The sequence below is a fragment of the Thamnophis elegans genome, chromosome 7, assembly GCF_009769535.1.
Source record: "Thamnophis elegans isolate rThaEle1 chromosome 7, rThaEle1.pri, whole genome shotgun sequence".
Classification (NCBI taxonomy): domain Eukaryota; kingdom Metazoa; phylum Chordata; class Lepidosauria; order Squamata; family Colubridae; genus Thamnophis; species Thamnophis elegans.
This window is the reverse complement of record NC_045547.1, coordinates 2,207,102-2,231,882: the sequence shown is the minus strand read 5'-3', so window position 1 is coordinate 2,231,882 and position 24,781 is coordinate 2,207,102. Positions and strand designations below refer to the sequence as shown.

Sequence of the window (24,781 nt, the reverse complement as noted above, 5' to 3'; positions counted from 1 at the left end):
TACAATCTGGTGCATTGGTGGCATCAACCAACTTGGAGGAGGTTTTTTTTCCCAGTCTATAGCCCCCCCACCCCCACCCCAATTTCCAGCCCCAGGCATTGTTTTTTAACGGGGCCAAGGTAATGGCAGGAGCTGGCAATGGAGCCAGGTAGGAACGAAGGTTCCGCGGAACTTCCGTTTCCGGTCTTCGGTTAGCAAGGGGGAACGCCTTCTAGGGACGGACCAAGATGGCGGCGCCCAGCCCCGCGGCGGTTGCTGCTGCTGCTGCTACCCCGGAGGCCGAAAACGGCGCCCTGGCCACCAAGCCCAAGTCCCCGGCCATCACGCCGCAGAAGGTGCGGGAGCTGATCGACGAAGGCATCGCCCCGGAGGAAGCCGGGCAGGACAGGTGAGCGGGGGGAGGAGGAGGAGCCCGCCCGAGTCCGGCCGGCATCCCGCGCGGGGCTTCGTCCCTGGCGGAGGGGTAGAAGGGTTCTGGGCCTGGGGTGGCCGTGGGGGAGGGAAGGGGCTGGGGTTGATGGGGACGCCGTGGAACATGGTTTTCATTGAGGGGGTTCCTATTAGAGGGACGGTTTGGTTTAGGTGGAGAAGGTGCTGGGGTAGAACTAGGTGACCGGGAGTTCTGGTATCGCCTTAAGTATGAAAGAGTGCTAGGTGGCTTTGGGACAATCACCAGGAGACGGTGAGTTCTAGTACTGCCTTGGGGATGAAAGATGGCTGGGTGGCTTTGGGACAATCACCAGGAGACGGTGAGTTCTAGTACTGCCTTGGGGATGAAAGATGGCTGGGTGGCTTTGGGACAATCACCAGGAGACGGTGAGTTCTAGTACTGCCTTGGGTATGAAAGATGGCTGGGTGGCTTTGGGACAATCACCAGGAGACGGTGAGTTCTAGTACTGCCTTGGGGATGAAAGATGGCTGGGTGGCTTTGGGACAATCACCAGGAGACGGTGAGTTCTAGTACTGCCTTGGGTATGAAAGATGGCTGGGTGGCTTTGGGCCAATCACCAGGAGACGGTGAGTTCTAGTACTGCCTTGGGGATGAAAGATGGCTGGGTGGCTTTGGGCCAATCACCAGGAGACGGTGAGTTCTAGTACTGCCTTGGGGATGAAAGATGGCTGGGTGGCTTTGGGACAATCACCAGGAGACGGTGAGTTCTAGTACTGCCTTGGGGATGAAAGATGGCTGGGTGGCTTTGGGCCAATCACCAGGAGACGGTGAGTTCTAGTACTGCCTTGGGGATGAAAGATGGCTGGGTGGCTTTGGGCCAATCACCAGGAGACGGTGAGTTCTAGTACTGCCTTAGGTATGAAAGATGGCTGGGTGGCTTTGGGCCAATCACCAGGAGACGGTGAGTTCTAGTACTGCCTTAGGTATGAAAGATGGCTGGGTGGCTTTGGGCCAATCACCAGGAGACAGTGAGTTCTAGTACTGCCTTGGGGATGAAAGATGGCTGGGTGGCTTTGGGCCAATCACCAGGAGACGGTGAGTTCTAGTACTGCCTTGGGGATGAAAGATGGCTGGGTGGCTTTGGGCCAATCACCAGGAGACGGTGAGTTCTAGTACTGCTTTGGGTATGAAAGATGGCTGGGTGGCTTTGGGCCAATCACCAGGAGACGGTGAGTTCTAGTACTGCCTTAGGTATGAAAGATGGCTGGGTGGCTTTGGGCCAATCACCAGGAGACAGTGAGTTCTAGTACTGCCTTGGGGATGAAAGATGGCTGGGTGGCTTTGGGCCAATCACCAGGAGACGGTGAGTTCTAGTACTGCCTTGGGGATGAAAGATGGCTGGGTGGCTTTGGGCCAATCACCAGGAGACGGTGAGTTCTAGTACTGCCTTAGGTATGAAAGATGGCTGGGTGGCTTTGGGCCAATCACCAGGAGACAGTGAGTTCTAGTACTGCCTTGGGGATGAAAGATGGCTGGGTGGCTTTGGGCCAATCACCAGGAGACGGTGAGTTCTAGTACTGCCTTGGGGATGAAAGATGGCTGGGTGGCTTTGGGCCAATCACCAGGAGACGGTGAGTTCTAGTACTGCCTTGGGGATGAAAGATGGCTGGGTGGCTTTGGGCCAATCACCAGGAGACGGTGAGTTCTAGTACTGCTTTGGGTATGAAAGATGGCTGGGTGGCTTTGGGCCAATCACCAGGAGACGGTGAGTTCTAGTACTGCCTTAGGTATGAAAGATGGCTGGGTGGCTTTGGGCCAATCACCAGGAGACTGTGAGTTCTAGTACTGCCTTGGGGATGAAAGATGGCTGGGTGGCTTTGGGCCAATCACCAGGAGACGGTGAGTTCTAGTACTGCCTTGGGGATGAAAGATGGCTGGGTGGCTTTGGGCCAATCACCAGGAGACGGTGAGTTCTAGTACTGCCTTGGGGATGAAAGATGGCTGGGTGGCTTTGGGCCAATCACCAGGAGACGGTGAGTTCTAGTACTGCCTTGGGGATGAAAGATGGCTGGGTGGCTTTGGGCCAATCACCAGGAGACGGTGAGTTCTAGTACTGCCTTAGGTATGAAAGATGGCTGGGTGGCTTTGGGCCAATCACCAGGAGATGGTGAGTTCTAGTACTGCCTTAGGTATGAAAGATGGCTGGGTGGCTTTGGGCCAATCACCAGGAGATGGTGAGTTCTAGTACTGCCTTGGGTATGAAAGATGGCTGGGTGGCTTTGGGCCAATCACCAGGTGATAGTGAGTTCTAATCCCACTTTAGGCATGAAAACCAGCTGGGTGACTTTGGACCAATCCCAAGGTGATAGTGAGTTCTAGTCCTGCTTTAGGCACGAAAGCCTAAGAACTAGGACTGAGCAGCTTTTCATTTGGGGAGTTTCCATTCCGATTCTGTCCTGAGCAGGGGGTCAGACTGAATGGCCTCAAAGGTCCCAAACCCAATTCAAAAATCCCACCACTGTAATTCCTCTACCACAGGTTAGTTTTATACACTTTTCAGGGGGGCTGGAAGATGGAAGAGAAACGTCTACTTCTGGCTCTTGTGAACTGACGATCCTTTCTCGGAATCCTCTTGCTTGCGTTTCAGAAAAGATTCCTCGGCCTTCCCTGAAGAGGCCAATGGGTCTCCCCCGACCAACGAGCAGCATTTTGAATCCACTAGCAAAGAGGCTTTCTTCAGCCGCGTGGAAACATTCACCATATCCTTTTGAGTCCCAATTATTCTAAAGCAGCTTCCTCTTTGGTTGGGGGGGGGGGTGCAGTTCCCAGAGGAAACCAAATATACTCGTAGTCCTTGACCTATAACCACATTGCAGCCCCAAATTTCTGCTGCTGAGCGAGACAGTTAAGTGAGTTTTGCCCCCATTTTACACCCTTTCTGGCCACAGTGGTTCAATGAATCACTGAAGCTGTTAAATAAGTCACATGGTTGTTAAGTGAACCTGGCTTCCCCGTTGACTTTGCTTGTCGCCAAAGGGGATCACGGGACCCCAGGACACTGCGACCGTCATAAATATGAGACAGTTGTCAAACTGTCTGAATTTTGATCACGTGACTCTGAGGCTGCTGCAACTGTCATAAATGTGAAAAAGTGGTCAGCGGTGACTTTTTTCTAGTGCTGCCATAACTTCAAATGGTCACTAAATGGATGGTTGTAAGTCGAGGAGTACCTGCGTTTAAAGTGGGAGGTGCTATTTTTAATAAAAAGCTGGTTGTGTCGACGGGGAAAGCATACAAGCATTTCCTTTCCCTTCCTGGCTACAAGCTGTCCAAATACAGCTCAGCCTCAACCTACGACCACTATTGAGCCCAAAATCTTCGTTGTTAAGTGAGAAATTTGTTAAGTCATTTTTCTCCCCATTTTATGCCTTTCCTTGCCCCATCTAAGTGAAATCACTGCAGTCATTTAATTAATAACCCAGTTCTTAACTGAATCCGGTTTCCCCATTGACTTGGCTTGTCAGAAGGATTCGCAAAAGCCGATCCCAGGATCCGGGGACCCTGCGACCGTCATAAGTGTGAGTCAGTTCTTAAAATATATAAATAAACTGTTGTGTTTTTTTTTTAAAAATGCAAGTCAGTTCTCAAGCATTGGCCTGTACATCACATGACCCTGGGGATGCTACAGTGATTGTAAGGGTGAAAAATGGCCATTTGTCACTTTTCCCCCAGTGACGTAACAAAAGGAAATGTCGTAACTCGAGGACTACCTGTATTGAGAGCTGTGAGAATTGGAGGAAATTCCATGCTGGCCTATAGAAGTTGATAGGAAGGCCAGATTTTTCTTAAATCTGTAGCACTCTGTGAAGTTCCCAAGGGTTGACCTAATTAATTTACAAGCCTCGAGACAAAGTTCAAAAAAAAAAAAACCCATTCATTTATTAGGATCAACATCTTGGCATGATCTTCTGTGGAGCCGTAACTGGCTTCCACTTAATTGCATTTGAACTTTACCCCTCAATCTCCTCCCTTCTGTCATGCGTCATAAATCATATTCACGAACTAGGTTGTAGAAATATGAGATCCGACTCTGAGCAAAAGTACGCATGGAATCCTCCCTCCAATGCCAACCTGATAATGGCAACGCTTGACAAGTTGACATCCCCCCCCTCCAAAAAAAATCTTGAATGGCTTTCCTTAATGCCAAATACTCCCTCAAGTGGGCGGGCAAACCCCACGAGCTGTCGCCCCTGATCTGCGCCAAGTATGGATGGACCAACGTGGAGTGCGACATGTTGAAATGCTCCAGCTGCCAAGCGTACCTCTGCGCCAGTCTCCAGCTGTCGTTCGACTTCAGCAAATGTAAGTTGATTGGTTGGTGTTCTGACCCAGCTCCCCAAACAGGACAACACTTATGAATTCAATCAAAGGTTCCATTATTAGGAGCGCCAGCAGCCTTGACAAAAAGTTTCTCTCTCACTGCAGGCTAACAAGTCTGTCTGGCAGGGAGAGGAATAGTTGTCTGCCCCATCTATTCATCTCCGCCCCCTGCCTTTCATCCCCAGAGCTTTGCTAGCAGCGGTGGCTCTTCCGTCCCAAGGACCGGCCCATAGATTTCCACTGCTCTCCTCTCCTCTGCCTTCTGCGCATCCATACGTCAGGCACTCAGGGATCTTCCATCCCAAGGACCAGCCCATAGATTTCCACTGATCTCCCCTCCTCTGCCTTCTGTACATCTGCACGTCAGGCACTCAGGGATCTTCCGTCCCAAGGACCGGCCCATAGATTTCCACTGCTCTCCTCTCCTCTGCCTTCTGTACATCTGCACGTCAGGCACTCAGGGATCTTCCGTCCCAAGGACCGGCCCATAGATTTCCACTGCTCTCCTCTCCTCTGCCTTCTGTACATCCGCACGTCAGGCACTCAAGGATCTTCCGTCCCAAGGACCGGCCCATAGATTTCCACTGCTCTCCTCTCCTCTGCCTTCTGTACATCCGCACGTCAGGCACTCAGGGATCTTCCGTCCCAAGGACCGGCCCATAGATTTCCACTGCTCTCCTCTCCTCTGCCTTCTGTACATCCGCACGTCAGGCACTCAGGGATCTTCCGTCCCAAGGACCGGCCCATAGATTTCCACTGCTCTCCTCTCCTCTGCCTTCTGTGCATCCACACGTCAGGCACTGGACCCAGCTGATCCTCCCCTTCCTCATCAGCCACCTCCAGACCTGGGGACTGTTGACCCTCCATTGGAGGGATGATTGACAGCCCAGACTCACCTCTGCCTCTCTCTGCCAGCTCCATTCCCTCTCCCCCCTCAGAGCTCCTCTCCCCCCTCGGAGCTCCCAGGGTGCCTTGATGCTGACCCCGTCTCTCACGCCTCCTCCTCCTCCTCCTCCAATTCGGCTGCTGGGGGTGGGGGCAGCGGCCTACAGGCCACAATAGTTGGTTTGCAAAATGAGTTGCCCATCTTGGCACGTGGTAACTCTGGATGGGATAGTTTGCACCACCTTGGTGGCCTTTGGGGTAGAGATTAAAAATGGCCTGTACATTTTAGGGACTCCCCAGGCCACATCTGGCCCTTTGGTGGTTGTCATGGTCCCCTCAGAGCCCGGTTAGGAGGGGACTGGGACTGTCCGACAGGGAAGGCACACCAGGGGGCGTGGTGGTTTGAGGACGATGCTGTCCCAGGACCCTCGGGCATTGGGGGATGTGGTCAACCAGACAGAGAGCTGCCTGCTTGCACCAACACAGAGGAGGATCGGCTGACAACCAGCACCGCTGCCGGTCAACAGCCGAACCTCCTCTGTGTCGGGTCATGAAACCTCTACAAGAAAAACACCAAACAAAGAGCATTAAGGATTGTACAACCCTCCACCTCCACCCTACTCTTCCTCCTCCTCCTCCTCTTCCTCCTCCCCTCCTAGGACTGATGATGTTACCTAGTTTAGTAATGAAACACCTCCAAGATAAGCACCAAGCTCAGAACATTAAATACCCCACAACCCTCCTCCTCTTCCTCCTCCTCCTCCTTTCCCCCTTCTAGCACTGATGATGTTCCCTAGTTTGGTAATGAAACGCCTCCAAGATAAACACCAAGCTCAGAACATTAAAGAACCTACAACCTTCTCCTCTTCCTCCTCCTCCTGCTCTCCCCCTTCTAACACTGATGATGTTCCCTAGTTTGGTAATGAAACGCCTCCAAGATAAACACCAAGCTCAGAACATTAAATACCCCACAACCCTCCTCCTCTTCCTCCTCCTCCTCCTTTCCCCCTTCTAGCACTGATGATGTTCCCTAGTTTGGTAATGAAACGCCTCCAAGATAAACACCAAGCTCAGAACAGTAAAGAACCTACAACCTTCTCCTCTTCCTCCTCCTCCTGCTCTCCCCCTTCTAACACTGATGATGTTCCCTAGTTTGGTAATGAAACGCCTCCAAGATAAACACCAAGCTCAGAACATTAAATACCCCACAACCCTCCTCCTCTTCCTCCTCCTCCTCCTTTCCACCTTCTAGCACTGATGAAGTTCCCTAGTTTGGTACTGAAACGCCTCCAAGATAAACACCAAGCTCAGAGAGCCTCAAGGACCCCCCAGTTCAACCGCGAAGTACAGATATTTGCTAGATGAGTTGTCAGAGCAGGTGCATTGGGACTCGGCTTAGAGAGATCTTTAAAAATGCTCTGCTTTGCGCCGGTCAGATTGTGGGTTTGCTGTTAATCAGGCCACTTTGCTTCCTAGATAAGCAGAGGTGCCAGGAGCTGCAGAAGGCCTTGCTGGGAGCGCACGAAAAATTCTGCTTCTGGCCAGACAGTCCTTGCCCAGGTAAGAATAGGAGAAAGGGACAGACTCCAGGCTTTCCAGGTGCGTAGGCTGACGGGTCCTCCACCATGTTCGGTTGGGGGGCGGGGAATTCTCACTTAGCCACTTTGGGCTCCGTTGTGGTCGTATGTCGAGGACAACTTCTCGTTTGCTTCTTCTGGACTAGATCGCTTTTCGGTGCTGCTGGTGGAGGAGCCGCGTGCTCTTTTCGGCGACTTCCTGGAACGCTTCCAAACGCTGTGCCAGCTGCAGCTTCAGCTGCCCTCCCTGAAGCCGGACAGTCTCAAAAACGTGGTAAGCTCTTGGGGATGAGATAAGATAACGATAAGGTCACTTTGATGGTCCTTTATTTTTATTTTTTATTTATTTTTTTATACATTCACAATTATATGATCTCATAACTGTTATTAATAATACGTATTTGTAACAATTTTTCTCCCCTACAGTTGACAATATAAATGAAGTTGCTTTCTTACCATCCCATAAACTCATCTTATTTTACAACAATCCTACTTCTTCGTTCCTTCCCTCCTTCCTTCCCTCCTTTCTTCTCTCCTTCTCTCCTTCCTTCGCTTCTTCCTTCCCTCCCTCCTTTCTTCTCTCCTTCCTTCCCTCCTTCCTTCCCTCCTTTCTTCTCTCCTTCTCTCCTTCCTTCCCTCCTTCCTTCCCTCCTTTCTTCTCTCCTTCATTCCCTCCTTCCTTCCCTCCTTTCTTCTCTCCTCCTCTCCTTCCTTCGCTTCTTCCTTCCCTCCCTCCTTCCCCCTTCCCTCCCTCCTTTCTTCTCTCCTTCTCTCCTTCCTTCCTTCCTTCCTTCCTTCCCTCCTTCCTTCCCTCCTTTCTTCTCTCCTGATGGTCCTTTTTTTTTACTGAGCACTCTATAAGCTTCCTAGTGCCCTTTTTTTGACAAAAAACGGGCCTGTTTTCACGAAAAGCGGGCTGCTTTTTGCTCGTTTTTATTCCCCCTCCAACACTCTACAAGCCTCCTAAAGGCTATTCGCATCCTTTTTTTATTTTTTATTTATTTTTTGACAAAAAAAGGACCCGTTTTTGCAAAAAATGGGCTGTTTTGGGGAGGTTTGCAGAATGTTCCATTCCCGGAAGAGCAGGTTGGGCATGAGTGGGGCGGTGGCCAAGAGGTGGAGCTCTCGCCTCACCATCAGGAGGCTGTGAGTTCGATCCTAGATAGAGGCACATATTTCTCTCTCTGGGCGCAATGAGACTACAGCCGAGGTGGCACAGTGGCTAAATGCAGCACTGCAGGCTACTTCAGCTGACTGCAGTTCTGCAGTTCGGCGGTTCAAATCTCACCGGCTCAAGGTTGACTCAGCCTTCCATCCTTCCGAGGCGGGTGAAATGAGGACCCGGATTGTTGTTGGGGGCAAATATGCTGACTCTGTAAACCGCTTAGAGAGGGCTGAAAGCCCTATGAAGCGGTATATAAGTCAAACTGCTATTGCTATTGCTAAATCTGCTGAACAAAACTCTGCATTGGTGATAGGAAGGGCATCGGGCCATTCAGTTGCCCTGAGTCCAACCTGATGCAAAGGATTATGGCAGTGACAGTGAACCTTTCAGCACCAAGGGCCCAAACTAGAATATTTGTGCATGCACACACGCACACCAGAACACCGGAAACCAGCTATCCGGCACGCGCCTGCCTGTTTTTTGGGCATTTTGGGGCTGTTTTCTGGGCCATTTTCAGGCTGTTTTTGGTCCCCAAAAACAGCCCAAACATGGCCTGAAAATTGCTCAAAAACCAGCCTATTTTTTGCCCATTTTTCAGACCGTTTTGGGCCATTTTTCAAGCCATTTTCAGGGCCAAAACTGGCCAGAAAAACACCCTGGAAAATAGCCCAAAACCAGCCTGAAAACGCCCCAGAAAATGGTCCAAAAACGATCTGTTTTTTGGCAGTTCTTGGCCATTTTCCGGTGCTCCGGCACCTGCGAAGACCACCTGGTGATGGCACACGTGCCCACAGAGCGTGCTCTATGTGCCGCCTCCAGCACACCTGCCATAAGTTCGCTGTCATGGGATTATGGGGTCATTAAAAGATTTTTTTTTTAAAAAAAGGTTGGGCATCTCTTTTAGCCTGGAAACGTCTGGAAATCGTGTTCACCTACCAAGAAGAGGCTGGCTGCCATTTTGGGGGGAGGTTGAGAGATTGATTTCCTCTGTTTGCTTCTCAGTCCTTGACGGAAGAGAAGGTCAGCTTTCTCCTGCAATTGATCGAGGAGGAGGAGGAGGAGGAAGAGGAGAAGTGCAAAACCGAGGCCGAGAAGACGCCGGCCAAGCAGCCTTCTGACCTCCTTCAAGTCCACATCACGGCTTCCATCCTGGCCCTTTGCGGCTGGACTGGCAGGTAAGTGGAAAATCAGAATCGGGGTGGGGTGGGGGGATCCTTTCTGCGTGTGTGTGCCCCAAACTATCCTTTATTTGCAAAAATGTATTGGCAAAAAAACAAAAACCCTGTGGAAACTGGACTCATCACCATCGTCTTTTAACGACCCCATAATCCCTTACCGGGTGGAGTCTAGACATCTGAATGGACCTAGCAGAGAGTTTGATTGGCCGGATGCCTTTCATGTTGTCAGTACGGAGTTTTGTTCGGCAGATATATTCTCATTGTGTCCAGAGAGAGAGAGAGAGAGAAATACAGTATCTGCCTCTACCTAGGATCGAACTCACAGCCTTCTGATTGTGAGGCTGTTGTAATATAATTCCTTGTGTAGGTGTGTGTCACCCATGGCCCAGTTCATAACAGTGCATGCGGAGCCACGCTGAACAACACAGGAGAAAACAAACTCCTAAAACCCCATAACATCCTGATAGTTCATAACATAACATCCTGAGATGTGCCCTACCAATGACGCCCAGGATTTGACCATATATAGACAGAACTTCCCTGAGCAGTAGATTAGAAATTGTACTTTTACAGGCTGTTTTTAACCACATGCTGATTGTTCCTCCTGCCTTTGTCCTATCTCAATAAAAGGGGCTCTCAGACCCCCAATCTGGGTCGTCGCTCCATCCCGAGAAAGGTTGTGTCCTGTCTTTTCTCCACATTGGCCTCATGGGCGAACCACGGGAACGTTACAGGAGGCCAGAGCTCCACCTCTAGGCCACGCCACCACTCCACCTGCGGAAAATGAATTGATTTCGTCGTTTATTCATTATTTAGAAATTTTACAGTGCCGCCTGCTCGCACTTGGCGACTCCAGGAGATAAAAGCATAATATAAAAGAAATAAAAATAATAAAATAGAAACCCACATTCATACCACGATTCTCTTTAACAACTGCCAGATTTGTGTTATGGCCACCGTCTTCGCTTAATGACCACCGCGAAACAGGTCGTAAGATCAGGGGCGGGTCACACGATGAGCCCACTTAAGGATCATCACAACTTAACAACTGTAATAATTCCAGGCTCAGTCGTGGTATAACTCAAGGAATGCCAGTGCTTGAAAAATGCACACAGTACGGATAGTCTCTGACTTACAAACGGTTCGTTTAGTGGCCTTTTGAAGTTACGGCGCTGAAAAAAGGGACAAGACTCTTTTTTCACATTTGCGGCATTCAGCAGGATCTGGAGAACCCGTAGCGGAAATTTTGAGTAGTTCGGAGAACCGGCAAATACACCTCTGGCTGGCCGCGCCCCCATCTATTCTCTGTCTCCCGAGTCCCAGCTGATCGGGAGGAAATGGGGATTTTGCAGTATCCTGACCCTGCCACGCCCACCCAACCACGCCCACAGAACTGGAAGTAAAAAAAAATTTGAATCCTACCACTGGGTCACCTGATCAAAATTCAAAAGCTTGGCAACTGGCATGGGCCTACGACAGTTGCAGTGTCCCAGAGTCACACAATCCCCTTTTGTGATCTTCCGACCAGCCGAGTCCTTGCGGGGGGGGGGGGACCGGATTCGCTTAATAACCGGGTTACTAACTTCACAATGGCAAGTGATTCACTTAGCGGCGGCGAGAACGGTCATCCAATGGGCCAACGCTCCCCGAACAGTTTGTCTCGTGTAGCCACCGAACACGTTGCAGCTCGGCTGTGGTTCTAAGTCGAGGACCTCCCTGTACGTATTTAAATTGTGCTTGGCTTTGGATCCTCAAGTTAATTTTCTTTGGGGTGGGGGTCTTTTTCCTAGCCCTCCCTCTGGATCCGTCCACCTCCCCTTGATCAGCTGCTGCCGTTGCATAAGGAAAGTGGGACTCTGGAGTTTCCACCAGATGGAGTCCGCGGAAACCGAGCTGGAGAACCCCTCCAACGTTGCTCCCGCGGCCGAGAAACCCTCGGTGGGGCCCACCTCCCCACGACGGATGATCACCCGAAGTCAGGACACCAGCGTCTCTCTGGGCTCGGAGCAGGTAACATTTGAAGCCGGAGGCCCAATTTCTTTTTTTCAAATTTTGAACACATCGTCAAAAAGAAACACATAACTTGAAACAACCCCAGAACTAAAAGTTCCATCATTTAGCAGTTCCACATCGGTGTATCTTTACAGTTAATATCTTCCCTCCTATACATTTTATTCGTGGTTCCTCTTATTCATTACCCATTTTTATGTTCGATTCCGTACTTATTTATATTTATCTGTTTATATCAAAGTATCATCTTTGCTATCATTTGTTTTACTGCAGATTTGTTTATTCCCTGACATCTTAACAATCATCACATCAACATTGTTATGTCATTATACCTGTACATATCAATCTTATTTCGCTTCTATATTTATATACATTTATGCAGTTCTATACATATCTCTATTGTTTCTCGGCTGAATTAATTTTATTCCTGTTTTGCAACCATTTGTACCAATTATCCCAAATTTTGTAGTATTCAGGCTCTTCTTTATCCTTTAATCTTAATGTTAACTTGTCCGTTTCTGCACAATCTAAAATTTTCTGAATCACTAATTGGTCTGGGGGGGGAATATTACTTTGTTTCCAACATTGGGCAAACGTTATTCTAGCTGTAGTCAGAAGGTGTATTAGTATATATTTAATTTTCTTTCTACATTTCCCCTTATTCATTACCCATTTTTTTAAAAAAATTATTTTAAACACATAAGCACATCAACAAAAACAAACACATGACTTAAAACAACATAGGAACAAGAAGTTCCATCGTGTATCATACCGCAGTTCCGAATCGGTTTCTTTGCAGTTAGTGTTTTCCCTCCTGTACATTTCTATCTTGTATTCATGGTCTCCTTATTCATTATTCTTTTTTAAGTACAATTCTATATTTATTTATACTTAGCTATTTATAACCAAATATTGTTTACCTATATTGTGCTTTATATTCTTACTGTCATTTATTCTCTTGCATACAATTATAGGTATACATTCACATAGTTATTCTTTTTCTTTGCCATTCTTATACTTTTGTTATTCCATTTAAAAGGTTATAATATACAGTTTGAGTTGCTTTGTTTACCACCCCTAGCGCCTGTTGTGACACCACCTTGTTTTCTCTTTCTTTACCCATTTTGATGTACAATTCCATACTTATATGTTTAGATCAAAGTATCATCTTTGCTGTCATTTAAACTGTACATGAAACTCATGTGATTGACATGTTTTAACTTATCTTTACTGTCTCCTATCTGATTCCTGTGTCCTAATGCTCTTCTACATCGTTATTTGACATTTCCCTGTTTCTTATTTCTGTCCTCTGACCATTTGTACCATTTTTTGCCAGATTAGGTAGGAATCTGATTCCTCCTTTCCTTGTCTTTCTGTCCCATCTCCCCACATTCTAAAATCTTCCTTATCACTGGAGGCCTAGTTTCTGAGGGAGGGTCCTGAGGTGCTGGGCCTCTCGTCCTCCAACCCAGGGATGTCCCAAAGTTGCTTTTTCTCCCGCAAGAGGCAACTGGACTTTCTTGTTTTTTCTTTGAAGACCTTTCTCTTCTCCTCCCAAGAAGCTTCTTCAGCTCTGACTGGATGGTGGGGAATGGAAGGATTGATACTCCTTGCAGACAGCTGGTCATTTGCATCCCTTTAGAGGGTCGTTGAGGCCACTTGGAGGTTTCTCTGTGTCCTCGGGGGTCACCTGAGTGGTGCAAATGGTTCCTGTAGTCTGAAAGAATTTTCATTTCTTATTTTCTCCATTGGTATATTTTGCTATGAACAACATATATCCTCTAATTCAATTTAAACATACAGAGCATTTCTTTCAATTTTTTCTACAATTAACAATACACTATAAAAAAATTTTATTTCTTAGTTGCATAACAATAACAATCTTAGTACTATTCTCTTTAGTCTACTAATGTAACTCTTTTTCCCTTTCTTCCTCTTTTAACCATTTTCTCTTGGGCTCTCAAAAATTCTACTTTTAATTCTTCTTCTTCTTCTCCCCCTTTCCCCTAACTTTTTCTTTTTCCTATTTTTGTGCTCATTGTATCTTTTCTTCAGAGTATTTACTGTTATTATTCTAGTAACATTCCCCAGGTTTTTCTCTATTCTCCTCCCTTCCTTACTGTTTGGTGATTTCTTTTTGGGGGCGGGGGGGATCTCCTTCTACATTCTGATTTTTTTTTCTTTGAAGATGTTTCGCTTCTCCTCCATAGAAGCTTCTTCAGCTCTGACTGGATGGTGGGGAGTGGAAGGATTGATACTCCTTGCAGACAGCTGGTCATTTGCATCCTTTTAGAGCTGTGTTTCTCAACCTTGGCCCACCTGAAGATGCGGGGACTTCAATGCCCAGAATTCCCCAGCCAGCTCTGCTGGCTGGGGGATTCTGGGAGTTGAAGTCCCCGCATCTTCAGGTGGGCCAAGGTTGAGAAGCACTGTTTTATAGGGTCGTTGAGGCCACTTGGAGGCTTATCTGTGTCCTTAGGGTCACCTGAGTGGTGCAAATGGTTCCTGTAATCTGCAATTTTACCTCTGGAAATCCATCCCTACTCCCAGACCATTCCAAGGATCTTCATCCCAAATTGTGTAGCTATTTTCAAGAGGCAATTGGACTTTCTGGTTTTTTTTTTTTTCTTTAAAGACGTTTCGCTTCTCAACCAAGAAGCTTCTTCAGCTCTGACTGAAGAAGGGAAGGGAAGGATTTATATTCCTTGCAGACATCTGGTCATTTGCATCCTTTTAGAGGGTCGTTGAGGCCACTTGCAGGCTTATCTGTGTCCTCAGGGTCACCTGAGTCATGCAAATGGTTCCTGTAGTCTGCAATTTTCCCTCTGGAAATCCATTCCTACTCTCACACCGTTCAAAGGATCTTCATCCCAAATTGTGTAGCTAAAAGTCTGTAGAGATTCTCAGCCATCCAGGTCAGGGTTGTCCCAAAGGTGCTTTTTTCAAGAGGCAACTGGACTTTCTGGGGTTTTTTTTCTTTAAAGATGTTTTGCTTATCAACCAAGAAGCTTCTTCAGCTCTGACTGGATGGTGGGGAAATAGAAGGATTGATTCTCCTTGCAGACAACTAGTCATTTGCATCCTCCTAGAGAGTCGTTGAGGCCACTTGGAAGTTTTATCTCTGCCCTCTCTCCAACCTCCAAGTGGGCTCAATGGCTCTCTAAAAGGATGCAAATAGGAACCACCTTTGGTGGGAAGGGAACAGCGTTCCATGCACCTTCAGCGTTGAGTCATGCTGGCCACATGACTGCAGAGACATCTTCGGACAGCGCTGGCTCTTCGGCTTTGAAACGGAGATGAGCACCGCCCCCTAGAGTTGGGAACGCCCAGCATGTATGTGCGAGGGTGAGGAGGAATCTTTCAGGGTTGACGTCCTTCCTTCCTTCCTTCCTGCAGCACGAGAAGAGTCCATCCCCTGTGATCAGCCGCACGCGGAGCGGGGACAGCTTCAGCGAGCGCCCCGAGGCCGAAGCAGCCAGCCCCACCACCCGGAGCCGGCCTGTGACTCGCAGCATGGGCCATGGGGAAGCCTGCGGCCTGGGAGCCGAAGTGCCATCCAGCCCACATCGGAGAGCCAAGCGGCCACGCCTCTACTCCTGCAGCAGTTCGGTGAGGGTGCCGAATTCTTTCACTGCATTTATTTGTACCCCACTTTTGTTACTTTTATAAACAACTCAAGGTGGCACATATCTCAAATCCTCCTCCTCCTGCCTCTTTTCCCCACAACAGCCACCCGGTGAAGAGGGTTGGGGTGGCAGAGTGGGAGGGATTGGCACCAAGTCACCCAGCTGGCTTTCATGCCTAAGGCGGGGCTAGAACGCCCAGTCTCCTGGTGATTGGCCCAAGCTCATTCAGATGGCTGTCATAGTTAAGGCGGGACTAGAACTCACCGTCTCCTGGTGATTGGCCTAAGCCCTATGGCTACTCAGATGGCTGTCATGGCTAAGGCGGGGCTAGAACTCCAGTCTCCTGGTGATTGGCCCAAGTTCATTCAGCTGGCTTTCATAGTTAAGGCAGGACTAGAACTCACCTCCTGGTGATTGGCACATTCAGCTGGTTTTCATGACTAAGGCGGGACTAGAACTCCCCTTCTCCTGGTGATTGGCCTAAGCCCTATGGCCCCTCAGATGGCTGTCATGGATAAGGCGGGGCTAGAACTCCAGTCTCCTGGTGATTGGCCCAAGTTCATTCAGCTGGCTTTCATAGTTAAGGCAGGACTAGAACTCACCTCCTGGTGATTGGCCCATTCAGCTGGTTTTCATGACTCAGGCGGGACTAGAATTCCCCTTCTCCTGGTGAGTGATTGACCCAAGGTCACTCAGGTGGCTTTCATGGCTATGTTGGGACTAGAACTCCCCTTCTCCTGGTGATTGGCCCAAGTTCATTCAGCTGGATTTCATGCCTAAGGCAGGACTCGAACTCACTGTCTCCTGATGATTGCTCCAAGTGACTCAGCTGGCTTTCATAGTTAAGGTGTGACTAGAACTCACCTGGCGGTTGTGCCAGGAACACTCAACTGGCTTTCATGCCTGAGGCTGGTCTGAGTGCCATGGTAACTTTCAACCGTCACTGAACGAATGGTTGTAACTCAAGGACTACCAGTACGAAAGCCGTTCACAAAGGCTGCAATCAAAATCTCAGCTGTGATAAAGAACAGGGAAGAAACTCAAGGAAGCCTCACCTTGATTCTCTTTGGTATCAGAGGGGACGGAAGGAAACTTTTTAACAGCTCAAGCTCCTATTTTTATGCCCTAAAACCATAAGGTCCTTGTAAGGTCTGTTTCCTGACTTGGCCTCCCTCAAACGGGTAATACGGGAATCTCCAAACTTGGCAACTTTAAGACTTGTGGACTTCAACTCCCAGGATTCCCCAGCCAAGCTGGATAATTGTTACGTCGGACACTCATGAGACAAATGGATGTAAGTGTAGGATTACTTGCAATTAAGACAGGTGGAAAAACCAATGAGATTGTCCAAAATATGCCCGGACATGAATCCAACCTGCTGGAATTGCAAAAAAAAAAAAAAAAAAAACCCGCAAGGGACTTTCTATCATATATAGCGGAACTCAAAAATATTGGATGAAAATTTGGAAATGGATACAACAAATTACAGAGGAACAAATAGAATATAAACCGGAACTCTTTCGGCTGGGAATAACCAAGGGGAAATTGTTCTGTCCCCCCTCCTTCTCTCGTTAACAGACGACAGGCAAACAAATTTAAAAGGAACTCTCTTTATCAGTCCTCGGCTCAAACTGGCTACGAGCCCAAAATAAACCTAAAGATAACGGAATGCAAAACAAATCTCTCTTACGGCAACACAAGGTGAAGAAAAAGAAAGCAAAGCACTTCTTCAAATGTCTCTACGAATCAGGGTTACAGAAATCAAATCACTTCTCCAAGTGTCCATCCAAGAAACCACGACCGAGGATCAATGAACGTTGCACGCACGAATGAATGTTGACTCCTGCAATCAGGGCATGGCACCATCCGTCCGAAGACCCACTAACGAGCCCCAGCTGCATTGTTAAACTTGCATCCCGAAAAGACACACAGAAGACTGCTGCTGAGTCACAACAGGAAATATAGAAAGAAAATTTAATACATCTGTTGACTACAACTAGAATAACGTTTGCTCAATGTTGGAAAAAAAGTAATATTCCCCCCAGATGAATTCGTGATTCAGAAAATTCTAGATTGTGCAGAAATGGACACGTTAACATTAAGATTAAAGGATAAAGAAGAGCCTGAATGCTATGAAATTTGGGATAATTGGTATAAATGGTTGCATAACAGGAATAAAATTAATTCAGCCGAGAAACAATAGAGAAAGGTATAGAACTGTAGATGAATGTATATAAATATAGAAGCGAAATAAGACTGATATGTACAGTTATGAGGACATAACAATGTTGATGTGATGATTGTAAGATGTTATAGAGGGGAAAAACAATAAAAAAAATTCTGCTTTTTTTAAAAAAAAAAGACAAGTGGGGAAAAAAAATCACAAATAATTCCTCCCGGACAGCAAAATGGGAAATGCCATACAGGGAGATAATATGGAGAGCTTTCTAAAACATGGAGGGGGGGGGGGGAGAGAAAAAATATAATGGGTGGAGGAAATGGACGGAGAAGGAGGAAATGGGGAAATGAGTCACTTGTTCATCGGAACGGGTGCTCCCAGATTCCTGATGGACTAGGTCACACTGGTGATCCAGGTGAGCCTGTGGGGTGATTCAGCCAAAAAAAACAAATACGATTTAGGGATTATGAAGAAGAGATCACAAGAATCGGCGGTCCCATTCGGTTTCTCCTGGTCAGATCTCACTTGGGGTTCCGTGTCCAGTTCTGGACACCTTAATCTAAACAAAAGATGGATCCAGGTTCTAGGTGGATCTTCACCAAGCCAGGTGAAAAGAGGACCTTAGCCCACAGAAGAGAAGATGGAAGAGAGATAGGATGGAGGTCTTCAGTAGCAATCCAGATCTCACCCATATGGCTCCAACTGGTCAGAAGGCCTTGGACTTCAACCCCAAGAATTCTCAACCAATTCAAAGTTGAAGTCCTAATACAAGAAGAACGGACGTCAGTTTGAGGAAGGCTTAAGTAGATACCTTCTCGTTCGTCTCCTGCTCCATTTTCCTTCCCTACTTCTTAGATCAAAAGCTTGGTCAGGCCCATCCAAGAACTAGTGGTCCAATTAGAGATCATTTCTGGAGACTTGATGGAATATACGAACATCTGAATCTACTTAGCTCAGTAGAAGTTGAATAAAAGAAGAACGGATGTCAGTTTGAGGAAGGCTTAAGTAGATACCTTCTCGTTCGTCCCCTGTCCCATTTTTCTTCGCTGCGCCTTAGATCAAAAGCTTGGTCAGGCCCATCCCAGAACTTGGGGTCCAATTAAGGATAATTTCTGGAGACTTGATGGAATATACGAACATCTGAATCTACTTAGCTTAGGGCCGGGGTCTCCAAACTTGGCCACTTTGAAGGTCTTGTGGACTTCAACTCAGCACGCCTGGAGAAGGAATTCCAGGAGTTGAAGCCCACAAGTCTTAAAGTTGCTATGGTTGGAGACCCCTGGCTTAGGTGAAGATGAGCTAGTTCCTTACCTTACAGGTTTCAGGTTTCGTTTTATTTATATGAGCCAAGGTGGCGCAGTGGTTAGGGTGCAGTACTGCAGGCCACTTCAGCTGACTGTGATCTGCAGTTCAGCGGTTCAAATCTCACCGGCTCAAGGTCGACTCAGCCTTCCATCTTTCCGAGGTGGGTGAAATGAGGACCCAGACTGTGGGGGCAAGTTGTTGACTCAATTTGCTAAAAAATTTGTAAACCGCATAGAGAGGGCTGAAAGCCCTATGAAGCGGTATATAAGTCTAATAAATAATATAATAATATATGCCGCCCTATTCCCAGCGGGACTCAGGGCGGCGCACAAACCCAAGGGGGGAAGGGAAACACAAAAACTACAAATACAAGCATTTAAAAATAACCAACAGCCACACGATTCGAGAGGGGAAGGGAACTCATCAACCCCAGGCCTGCCGACACAGCCAGGTTTTGACGGCTTTTCGGAAGGCCTGGAGAGAGGTGAGGGTCCGAATCTCTGCGGGGAGTTCGTTCCAAAGGGCCGGAGCCGCCACAGAGAAGGCCCTCCCCCGGGTAGTAGCCAGGTGGCATTGGCTGGTAGACGGAACCCGGAGGAGGCCGACCCTGTGCGATCTAATGGGTCTTTGGGAGGTAATTGGCAGCAGGCGGTCTCTTAAGTACCCAGGTCCAATACCATTACCCACCTTACCGTATTTTTTGGAGTATAAGATGCACCTTTTCCCCACCCACTTGCCCCAACCCTTTGGCCTCTGCCTCCTTGCAGCAAATGGGGAAAATGGGGCTTGCAGAGGCTGTAACAGGCTGTAACAATTCCTGCAGCCTGAAACAGCTGATGATCGGGAGACCCTCTTAAACTGAAAGTGAAACAGGCTGTTTGCTCCAGGGAACAAATTGTTGGGAGGAGGCAGATTTTTTTTTTCTTGTGCTGATCTTTTGCTGCAAGGAGGCAAGTCAATAAATAAAAAAGCCCATAGAATGTTCAAATTATTAGACATTTTTTAAAGACTGCTTTATCATTGTTCTAGACAAGTTAACAAAATGAAGAAGCTTCTTAAAACAAATGCTTGATCTGAAGGGGCCCAGTCCTATTGCATCTTCTTTTAAATGGCAGAGAATGACGTATATTTCCAGAAAAGCCACCTCAATTTTAACAGCATCTGTACGAGTATAGATTGAAATGTAACACCACAAACGGCGTATATCGTCTGTTCTGTTTGCTGTTTGCTGCAAGGAGGCAAATTGCTGGGAGCCAGAGGCAGATTTTTTTTCTCCCTTGTTTTCCTCCCCAAAAGCTAGGTGCGTCTTATACTTCGGAGCGTCTTATACTCTGAAAAACTACGGCAATCTGGTTGTGTGAACACAGACTGTTTGTGTCAGATCCTCTCCATTAGATAATTAGGAAAGAAGACCACGAGACTCCATGAGTAGAAATCAAGTGTACTTTTACTAATTATAAATGATTAAAGGCATAGCGAAGCGAAGTCTGATTATTTAGGCACGGAAGTGATTGATATATAGAATAACCCATACCCCTCCCCTTGGCATCACAGTTACAGTCCAGTCATAATTCTCCCAAGTGTCAGGTGTGAGATAACTTCAAAAGGCATCACGAAGATGGAATGGCGGTGCCGTTAGTCCTGGCGGGAATCTCCTACGCATGTGTAGTCCGACAGGCAGTTGAGCTCCAGAACCTTCCTCCAGCACAATTAGTAACCCCTCCCAAATACCATGCCCTCCCTCCCCGTTTCATGGCAGCCGAAGCAACAGCAAAGCAGAGGCTGACAGTTTGTCTCCCCTAACAGGATTCATGCACCCGTGTTTTTTTCGACCCCCTGGCCCAGCACCGTGACTGGTGCCCGTGGGTCAACAAGGTGAAGGAAGCGGCAGCGCCCGGAACTAAAAGGGACTCTCCGGAGGAGAAGGCCGACCATGGCTGGCAGGTGGTCCTCAAAGTTCTCCAGGATTCCAGGCAGTTAGAAAAGGCAGCCCATCTGGAGTCCGAGGTGAGTCGGCCCATTGGTCTACAGTGGGGGTGTTCAAACTTGGCAGCTTTAAGACTTGTGGACTTCAACTCCCAGAATCCCCCAGTTTAACTCCGCCCCCACAGTGTCTGGCACTCCTACAGATCCATATTGTATAATTGTGAGCAGTCGAAAGCTTGGACGCGGAGGCTCAGTGGCTAAGACACTGATCAGAAAGGTCGGCCGTTCGGCGGTTCGAATCCCTAGGGCCGCGTAACGGAGTGAGCTCCCGCGACTTGTCCCAGCTTCTGCCAACCTAGCAGTTCGAAAGCAGGTTAAAAAATGCAAGTAGAAAAATAGGGAAGCACCTTTGGTGGGAAGGAAACAGCGTTCCGTGCGCCTTCGGCATTGAGTCATGCCGGCCACATGACCACGGAGACGTCTTCGGACAGCGCTGGCTCTTCGGCTTTGAAACGGATGAGCACCAGAGGTGGGTTATTGCCGGTTCGGTCCAGATTGGGGCCAGTTTAGCTACTATGTTCAGAGAAGTCCACGCGTCTTCAAGAGGTCAAGGTTGAAAAACGCCGGATTAGATGACAAAGTCCGTCCAACTCCTTCTGACCCAACTCTGGGAGCTACGTCAAGAATTGGTTAGATGCTACCTTTTTCAGATGTTGGTCACGAAGTTGGATCAGAAGGACTTGGATGAATTTTGGAGATCATCTAGTTCAGCATTTCTCAACCTTGGCCTCTTGAAGACGTGTGGAGGTGAGTTCCCAGAATTCCTCACCCATCCCTTGCCTAAGATGGGACTATAACTCGCCATCGTCTAGTGATTGGCCCAAACTCACCCAGCTGGCTTTGATGTCTAAGATGGGACTAGAACTCACCATCTCCTGGTGGTTTTGGCTCAAAAGCATCCAACCAGCTTCCATGCCTAAGGCAAGACTAGAACTCAAAGTCTCCTGGTCATTGGCCCAAAGTCACCCGATCATCTTTCATGCTTAAGGCAGCACTAGAACTCACCGCCTCCCAGTTTCTCTACCCACTGCCTTCCCCACTAGACCGAACCGTTTCTCTCTTATAGCCTTATAGCCGAGGTGGCGCAGTGGTTAAATGCAGCACTGCAGGCCACTTCAGCTGACTGCTATCTGCAGTTCGGCGGTTCAAATCTCACCGGCTCAAGGTTGACTCAGCCTTCCATCCTTCCGAGGTGGGTAAAATGAGGACCCGGATTGTTGTTGGGGGCAATATGCTGACTCTGTAAACCGCTTAGAGAGGGCTGAAAAAAGCCCTATGAAGCGGTATATAAGTCTAACTGCTATTGCTATTTCTGTGGCATCCGTGTCTCTCCACTTTCTCATTTCTTCCTCTTCCTCCCTGCCCCGCAGAGTCTCTCGACCAAATCCCGCAAAGTGTTCCAGATTTTCCGCCAGTGGGAAGCCGCCTGCTCCTCCTGAAGCCCGGGAGACAGCGTCGGGACGGGGCGAAGTAGGCTCAGCAGAACACTACCCCATTCGGTTAGCAGGAGGGACGTCGCGTCAGAGAAGAGACCCAGGGAGAAAACGGCGACATTCCGCCTCCCAATCGCACCTTCTCCTCCTCCCCTCCATCCACAGACAGAAGCATGGGGCAGCTGTCCGTCTCCCCTCGAAGAAGATGCCTTACCTGCGGCTCGTATCCCCCCCCCCCCAAAAAAAATCCTTCCGCCCCTTCGGAGGTGGGCAGGGGCACCTGAGCATTTCTGCTTCCCTTGCATTTGCCGGGCGAACTCCAGCAGCCGAACCCTGGGAAATTTCCAGTTTAAATTGAACTAGATCCGTTCGGCAACAAAGTGGAGAAGATGGCTTCCCGTGGGACATCTTGGGTTCATCCTCCGAGTGGTGTTGGGGGGTCTTCCTTCCTCCAGCTTCTCTGCAAGGGGCGGGAGTGGGGGAGGGCGGTCTGTAGAATTTGTTGGGGGGAACGTGGTTTGACATTCTCGGCACCAGCACAAATATAGGACCCCCCCGGCCACTCCGCCGGGGACTGACATCCTTGTTACTTGAGCCGCGTGAAAATCCGATGGCTACCCCAAGGGTTCGAGTTGAGTCAAAATGTGAACTTGGGGGCAACTAGGATGGAAGTGGAACTTCTTATTTTTAGATGGAAAAGAAAAAGAAGAATTCCCTGTGACGATATTCAGCCTCCCATCTGGCAAAAAAATAAAAATGAAAAATGAATACTCCTTCCCTGTTTTTGTCATTCAAAAGGTTAAAAAAAAAATCCCTTTCCTCCGGAGACAGGTGTGAAAAATCGGGGAGAGCTTGCCTCTGGTCAGGGAGGTGTACAATGTTGTTAGTTTTAAGACTGGTGAACTTCAACTCCCAGAATTCCCTTAGCCAGCTGTGCAGGATGGACTTCAACTCCCAGAATTCCCTTAGCCAGCCGTACAGGATGGACTTCAGCTCCCAGAATTCCCTTAGCCAGCCGTACAGGATGGACTTCAGCTCCCAGAATTCCCTTAGCCAGCCGTACAGGATGGACTTCAGCTCCCAGAATTCCCTTAGCCAGCCGTACAGGATGGACTTCAACTCCCAGAATTCCCTTAGCCAGCCGTACAGGATGGACTTGAGCTCCCAGAATTCCCTTAGCCAGCCGTACAGGATGGACTTCAGCTCCCAGAATTCCCTTAGCCAGCCGTACAGGATGGACTTCAGCTCCCAGAATTCCCTTAGCCAGCCGTACAGGATGGACTTCAGCTCCCAGAATTCCCTTAGCCAGCCGTGCAGGATGGACTTCAGCTCCCAGAATTCCCTTAGCCAGCCGTGCAGGTTGGACTTCAGCTCCCAGAATTCCCTTAGCCAGCCGTGCAGGATGGACTTCAGCTCCCAGAATTCCTTTAGCCAGCCGTGCAGGATGGACTTCAGCTCCCAGAATTCCCTTAGCCAGCTGTGCAGGATGGACTTCAGCTCCCAGAATTCCCTTAGCCAGCTGTGCAGGATGGACTTCAGCTCCCAGAATTCCTTTAGCCAGCCGTGCAGGATGGACTTCAGCTCCCAGAATTCCCTTAGCCAGCTGTACAGGATGGATTTCAGCTCCCAGAATTCCCTTAGCCAGCTGTGCAGGATGGACTTCAGCTCCCAGAATTCCGTAGGCAGATAGGCTGGCTGGGGCATTCTGGGAGTTGAAGTCCACCAGCCTTAAAAGTTGACAAAATTGGACACTCCAGCCTTATACTAAGTTGTGTATGTTAGCAACCACCTAAAGCATCAGAGCTTGTGGATGTTATAAGTGACAGGCGGTATCACAACTGGACAACAAGCCCGTTCCATGCATCGCCGAACCCTTTTATTAAGAAACCCCCCCACTAAAATCTAATATTTTGTGCGGTGTTTGTATAAAATAAATAACAGAATCCAAGCCTATTTATTTGGCGTGTTGTGGTGTGTGTCACACTTTTGTCACGGGGGTTGTGGGGCAGGCTAGGCCGAGAGGGACTTCACAAAGTCATCCCGTGACCGAGGATACATTTGAACCCAGATCTCCCTTAATCCAGCATTTTCAGCTCTGTGTCACTGTCTCATGCCGGGGGGGGGGGGGGGGGTGTGTTAGAAATTATGAAGAAGGCAAAACCAAAATTAAACATTTCGCTTCTCCTCCAAGAAGCTTCTTCAGTTCTAATCAGAATTTTTTCTAAAAGGCAACTGGACATTCTCGGGGTTTTTTCTTTGAAAATGTTTTTACTTCTCATCCACGAAGCTTCCTCAGTTCTAATCGGAACATTTTCTAAAAGGCTGCTGGACTTTCTCGGGGTTTTTTTATTTGAAAACGTTTCACTTCTCATTTGTGAAGCTTCCTCAGTTCTAATCTTTTTCTAAAAGGCAACTGGACTTTCTCGGGGTTTTTTTTTATTTGAAAACGTTTCGCTTCTCATCCACGAAGCTTCCTCGGTTCTAATCTTTTTCTAAAAGGCAACTGGACTTTCTCGGGGTTTTTTATTTGAAAACGTTTCGCTTCTCATTTGTGAAACTTCCTCAGTTCTAATCTTTTTCTAAAAGGCAACTGGACTTTCTCGGGGTTTTTTTATTTGAAAACGTTTCGCTTCTCATCCACGAAGCTTCCTTAGTTCTAATCTTTT

General features: G+C 48.2%; 1 protein-coding gene across 1 annotated transcript; it reads left to right on the top strand.

The window, feature by feature from the left end:
- The first annotated feature begins 211 nt into the window (after nt 1–211).
- ZC3HC1 (zinc finger C3HC-type containing 1) lies at nt 212–22,888 on the top strand. Its single transcript, XM_032221904.1, has 10 exons — nt 212–388; nt 3,039–3,150; nt 4,603–4,753; nt 7,133–7,216; nt 7,380–7,507; nt 9,401–9,573; nt 11,367–11,586; nt 14,983–15,195; nt 20,503–20,703; nt 22,053–22,888. The coding sequence occupies exons 1-10, from the start codon at nt 228–230 to the stop codon at nt 22,119–22,121; spliced, it is 1,512 nt and encodes a 503-aa protein (XP_032077795.1). The 5' UTR covers nt 212–227; the 3' UTR covers nt 22,122–22,888.
- The last annotated feature ends 1,893 nt before the right edge of the window (nt 22,889–24,781 follow it).